The 6,185-nt window shown below is 48.9% G+C and overlaps 1 protein-coding gene across 1 annotated transcript in view; it reads right to left on the bottom strand.

The window, feature by feature from the left end:
• Positions 1 to 237: 237 nt before the first annotated feature.
• Positions 238 to 6,185, bottom strand: part of vwa8 (von Willebrand factor A domain containing 8) — a 110,933-nt gene continuing 104,985 nt past the window's right edge. The window contains 3 exon segments of the mRNA XM_064976148.1: positions 238 to 1,997; positions 3,293 to 3,531; positions 5,580 to 5,678. Of these exon segments, the coding sequence (XP_064832220.1) occupies positions 1,889 to 1,997; positions 3,293 to 3,531; positions 5,580 to 5,678 (447 nt within the window). The 3' untranslated portion in view covers positions 238 to 1,888.

Genomic DNA, 6,185 nt, shown 5'->3' with positions numbered 1-6,185 from the left:
GACAAGGGTTTTCTTGTACAAGGCTAACAAGGATTGTAACAGTGCATGGAAAAAGTGACCAGAAAGAAAATACAAAAAAAGATCCAAACAGCTGGCACGCACGCACGCACCCTGTCGTGGAGGCATTCCAGGAACTCCCTCAGATTCTCAGAACAGGGCTAATGGTCTTCGCTAGCACAATTGGGTTCAACCATGACACATTACCCACCAAAGCCAAAAACAAACACAGGACATGACTGATCATTTATGAGTTTATTCCAACTTTGTACATATCTACACCATTTTATTCCATTATAATCAATGACAAACAAATCAACAAACAGCATGAAACAGATGGATCAAACACAGCAGCGATGTCAGGAATTACTAGAATCATAACGGAAGAGATCTGATATACAGAAGTGTTTAGACAGGCCACAGTTCAATCATGCCACTTCAGGTCGGTCTGTAGTCAATCTAGTCAGACACGTCCAACACACAGATAGCAGAACACACGCACCAACAACCAACCCTACGAGAGAGAGAGCAACAGAGTCAGAGTGGAAACAGGGCACTATATTCCTCCATCACGCCAGGGAAAGAGAAGGAGGTCAAGCTACTGAGTGAAGAGATAAGGAGTTTGCACGTGTGCACTGTGCTGCCCAACACTGGCGAGGCAAGCTTCGGAGAAATGACAGATGATACCTCTCTCTTTCTCAGTAGTTGTTTTCCCCCTTCCCTCCCTCCTGTTCCTCCATCCCCTCTATAGAATCTCTCTGCATCCTCCAAGAGCTTCTATTAATCACACACTTTCCCCAGCAACACACATCACTGTGTGTGTGTGTGTGGGGGGGGGGGTCCTGTAATGAATGCTCAGATTCCTGGGGGGGCTGAGAAGAACAGTGAGCGTCACAAGGTCTGGTGGTCAGGAAGGGAATGAGCAGTGCTTGATGATCTAGATAGAGCACGGGAACCCCCCACCACCCACACACACACACACACACACACACACACACACACACACACACACACACACACACACACACACACACACACACACACACACACACACACACACACACACACACACACACACACACACACACACACACACACACACACACAGAGAGAGATGAAGGTGTTGCTCAACATTTAACTGAGCGTGTGCAGTCAGACGGGAAATTCCCCCCCCACAGTCCCGGCATTCTACAGGAGCCAAGTTAGTGCTGGACACCCCGTGTGTGTCTCTGTGTGTGTCAGGTCAAAGGGCACAAGACAAAGGAAGTCCAAAAACAAAGATGCTCTCTCAAGTTCACTTCCGACCGACATTGGACAAACACAACCGTGTGTGTGTTTGTGTGTACCAGGGCACCAGCATCTGCCCAACACACCCTAAAACAACATCCTGGACCTCACTGTCTTGACCTTAGTCTAGGTGCCTAAGAAATGTTAATAAGCAGCAATGTTAATAAGCAGCAATGTCACTTCAATGTAAAGTTATAACTCAGGGTTATGAGCTGTGGCAAAACAACTCAACATTCATATATTTACATTTTAGTCATTTAACAGACGCTCTCATCCAGAGCAACTTACACAAGTAATTAGGGTTAGTCAGTTTGGGGATTCGAACCAACGACCTTTCGGTTACTGGCCCAACGCTCTTAACCGCTAGGCTACGTGCCGCCCTACATATCAGACATTCATAAAATCGTACATAAAAAAACAACAACATACAAATTTATGTCAGTAGGACATTCTAATGGATAGTACTGACAGCCCATTCACTGTGTGGCCCTGTAGTCCTGAACACAGTCATCTGAAGGCCATTGTCATTATACTTCACACACTGTCCTGATAAGCCAGAAATTATGAGGTGTCACTGAGTTGGCTGTGTGTGTATGTCTCACTCTCAGGCACTGGACAGCATGGTGGAGGTGAAGATCTGTTGCAGGATCTGAGGGATGTGCTTGGTGTCCATGGCAACGAATGACCGCCCAGCCGGCAACGTTCTCTGGAGCCTGGAGAGAGAGACAGAGAGAGAGAGACAGAGAGTAGGAGAGAGAGAGAGACGGGGAGAGAGAGAGAGAGAGAGACGGGGAGAGAGAGAGAGACAGGGAGAGAGAGAGAGACAGAGAGTAGGAGAGACAGAGAGTAGGAGAGAGAGAGAGAGACGGGGAGAGAGAGAGAGAGACGGGGAGAGAGAGAGAGAGACGGGGAGAGAGAGAGAGAGAAAGAGAGAGGGAGATGGGGAGGGAGAGAGAGAGAGAGCGAGGGAGAGGAGAAAAATTACAAAAAGCCAGAGAGAGAGAAGAGCGAAAGAGAAAGAGAGCGATAGTGACCTTCTACTGTCAAATGTCTGAACAGAAATAGATGGCAAGTTTCAACCCACAGTGTGTTCAGTAGCTGAATGTGGACACTCCATTGAGAAAGAGACCCCACTTTCCGAGGACAAATGTTCCAGATGTTCCAATGAGCCAATGAATGAACACGAGACAATAGCTGTCATTGACAGGCAGAACTGGGAAGAGGGAGATGTGTTGGTCAAAGTCAGTAAGATACTTTCACTGACTTTACCCCTTTCTTTTGCTCTCTCTCTCTCTCTCTCTCTCTCGCTCTCTCTCTCTCGCTCTCTTCCCAGAGTTAGCTGTGTCCCTAAATCCCCCCCTTCCCTCTTTCTATTCCATTTTATTCCGGTCATTGTGTCATGATGATCACTGCTTTTTAGGCCATGGCAGTGACCAGCTTAGAGACACCACAGCCACAGAAACAGGGAGGAATATACTGCCACATATAACTCTCTGTCTTCTCAACCCCCTTGCTCCCTCCCTCTCTCTAACTGGGTCCTAAGCTATAGAGAGACCACAGAGAGACTGAGACGGAGGTTAAAGCCACTCATTGACATTCTCCAGCCAGAGGCCGGGACAGAACGACAAAACAATATGGCCTACACCATTCAGACTTCAAAGGACACGCGACGCCAACCATACAAGCCATAACACAGGCGAGACAACACTGGGCGTGTGTATGTGTCTGGGACAGAGAGAGAAGGATAATTAGGTTTAAGAGAGCACATCCTTCTTGGTCCTGCATTTAGAATCTCTTTAAACTGAGATTTCATTGAGAACAAACACTACAAAGGACTACTGAGCAGCAGGCAGCACACTGTATGGGTAGGATAAAGTACTGGTCAAACTATACTGTTCTCTCCTCCAGGAAGTGCTTGATGTAGGAACCTACTTACTTGAGCCACCTGTTACGATAAACAATCATCACGTCTTGACATGCACACTACCCTCCACCTCTATCTTCTCACCTGTCGGCCTGGTCGCCCAGCGAGCCGATGAAGATGGCAAAGGCGTTGACCTGGGGGTCGGAGGTCAGGGCGCGGGCAAATCGTTCGGGCGTGATGCCGTAGCGCTCCAGGTTGGCATCGCTCAGCACCACCACGAAGCGCTCGTCAGCATCCTCGCGTGCCAGCTCCCTGATGCCAGCCTCAGTGCTCTCCAGGGTGTAGTCTCCACTCATACAAAACTGAGAGTGGGCATGCATGTTCTGGAGGGGGCAGAGAGAGAAAGGTGAGGACACACACAGGGGAAGAGAGGACAGGAGACAATAAGAGGGTAGAATGGGTAAAATAGATAGAATGAGGTTGAGTGGGGTAGAATGAGATATAGAGTAGGGTAGAGTGAGGTTGAGTGGGGTAGAGTGAGATATAATGTAGGGTAGAGTGAGGTTGAGTAGGGTAGAATGAGATATAGAGTAGGGTAGAGTGAGGTTGAGTGGGGTAATTTGAGGTTGAGTGGGGTAGAGTGAGGTTGAGTAGGGTAGAGTGAGTTTTGAGTAGGGTAGAGTGAGGTTGAATGGGATAATGTAAGTTTGAGTGGGGTAGTGTGAGGTTGAGTGGGGTAGTGTGAGGTTGAATTGGGTAGAGTGAGGTTGAATGGGGCAGTGTGAGGTTGAGTGGGGTAGAGTGAGATATAGAGTAGGGTAGAGTGAGGTTGAGTGGGGTAAAGTGAGGTTGAGTGGGTTAGAGTGAGGTTGAGTGGGGCAGTGTGAGGTGAGTGGGGTAGTGTGAGGTTGAGTGGGGCAGTGTGAGGTAGAGTGAGATATAGAGTAGGGTAAAGTGAGGTTGAGTGGGGCAGTGTGAGGTTGAGTGGGGTAGTGTGAGGTTGAGTGGGGTAGTGTGAGGTTGAATTGGGTAGAGTGAGGTTGAGTGGGGTAGTGTGAGGTTGAGTAGGGTAGAGTGAGGTTGAGTGGGGTAGAGTGAGGTTGAGTAGGGTAGAGTGAGGTTGAGTAGTGTAGAGTGAGGTTGAGTGTGTTAGAGTGAGGTTGAGTGGGGCAGTGTGAGGTTGAGTGGGGTAGTGTGAGGTTGAGTGGAGCAGTGTGAGTTTGAGTGGGGTAGAGTGAGATACAGAGTAGGGTAGAGTGAGGTTGAGTGGGGCAGTGTGAGGTTGAGTGGGGTAGTGTGAGGTTGAGTGGGGTAGTGTGAGGTTGAATTGGGTAGAGTGAGGTTGAGTGGGGTAGAGTGAGGTTGAATGGGGCAGTGTGAGGTTGAGTAGGGTTGAGTGAGGTTGAGTGGGGTAGAGTGAGGTTGAGTAGGATAGAGTGAGGTTGAGTAGGGTAGAATGAGATATAGAGTAGGGTAGAGTGAGGTTGAGTGGGGTAATGTGAGGTTGAGTGGGGTAGAGTGAGGTTGAGTAGGGTAGAGTGAGGTTGAGTAGGGTAGAGTGAGGTTGAATGGGATAATGTGAGATTGAGTGGGATAATGTGAGTTTGAGTGGGGTTGAGTGAGGTTGAGTGGGGTAGAGTGAGGTTGAGTAGGGTAGAGTGAGGTTGAGTAGGGTAGAATGAGATATAGAGTAGGGTAGAGTGAGGTTGAGTGGGGCAGTGTGAGGTTGAGTGGGGTAGTGTGAGGTTGAGTGGGGTAGTATTGGGTAGAGTGAGGTTGAGTGGGGTAGAGTGAGGTTGAGTGGGGCAGTGTGAGGTTGAGTAGGGTAGAGTGTGGTTGAGTGGGGTAGAGTGAGGTTGAGTAGGGTAGAGTGAGGTTGAGTAGGGTAGAGTGAGGTTGAGTGGGGTAGAGTGAGATATAGAGTAGGGTAGAGTGAGGTTGAGTAGGGTAGAGTGAGGTTGAGTAGGGTAGAGTGAGGTTGAGTAGGGTAGAGTGAGGTTGAGTAGGGTAGAGTGAGGTTGAGTAGGGTAGAGTGAGGTTGAGTAGGGTAGAGGTTGAGTGGAGCAGTGTGAGGTTGAGTAGGGTAGTGTGAGGTTGAGTAGGGTAGTGTGAAGTTGAGTGGGGTAGAGTGACGTTAATTTAGGTAGTTTGAGTGGAGTAGTGTGAGGTTGAGTGAAGTTGAGTGGGGTAGTGTAAGACAGAGTAGGGTAGTGTGGGGTAGAGTGAGCTTGGGTAGTGTGAGGTTGAGTGGGTTAGTGTGAGGTTGAGTAGGGTAGTGTGAGGCTGAGTGGGGTAGTGCGGTGTAGAGTGGGGTAGTGTGAGATAGAGTGAGGTTGAGTGTGATAGTGTGAGGTTGATTGGGGGTAGAGGCAGAATGAGTGGGGTTGAGGAGGGTAATGTGAGGTTGAGTGAAGTGGAGTTGGGTCCATACCTTGAGGACCTTCAGTCTCTGTTTGTTGTTCTTGGGGACCTTGTCTGTTCTGACCAGCTCTATGTCATAACCATCACCAGAATGACCCACAATGTCATACTGGAGAAAAGAGAGAAAGGGGGAGGAAAACGGAAGAGAAGGGAGGAGGTCATCACTCAAGCTGAGGTAAAATAACTTACGACTTATAATTAGCAAGTTCTACAGCTGCACCATTGATAGCATTTGACAGCATGCCAAGCGGGGCTGCATCCCCACTTGGTATGGCAACGGGTTGGCATCTGACCACAAGGCTCCATAGAGGGTAGTGCGTACAGCACCATCCAGGACCTCTATACCAGGCGGTGTCAGAGTAGGGCCCTAAAAATGGTCAAAGACTCCAGCCACCCAAGTCAAAGACTGTTGTCTCTGCTACCGCACAGCGGACCAAAAGGCTCCTGAACAGCTTCTACCCCCAAGCCATAAAACTGCTGAACAGTTAATCAAATGGCCACCCTGACTATTTGCATTGACCCTCTTTTTTTGATGCACGGACTCTCTTGCACCAGCTCAATGCACACTCTCTGGACTCTACCCACACACACTACACTGACACTCCAACACACACAC

This window comes from Oncorhynchus masou, chromosome 10 (genome assembly GCF_036934945.1).
Source record: "Oncorhynchus masou masou isolate Uvic2021 chromosome 10, UVic_Omas_1.1, whole genome shotgun sequence".
Lineage (NCBI taxonomy): Eukaryota > Metazoa > Chordata > Actinopteri > Salmoniformes > Salmonidae > Oncorhynchus > Oncorhynchus masou.
This window is presented reverse-complemented; position numbering and strand designations above follow the sequence as displayed.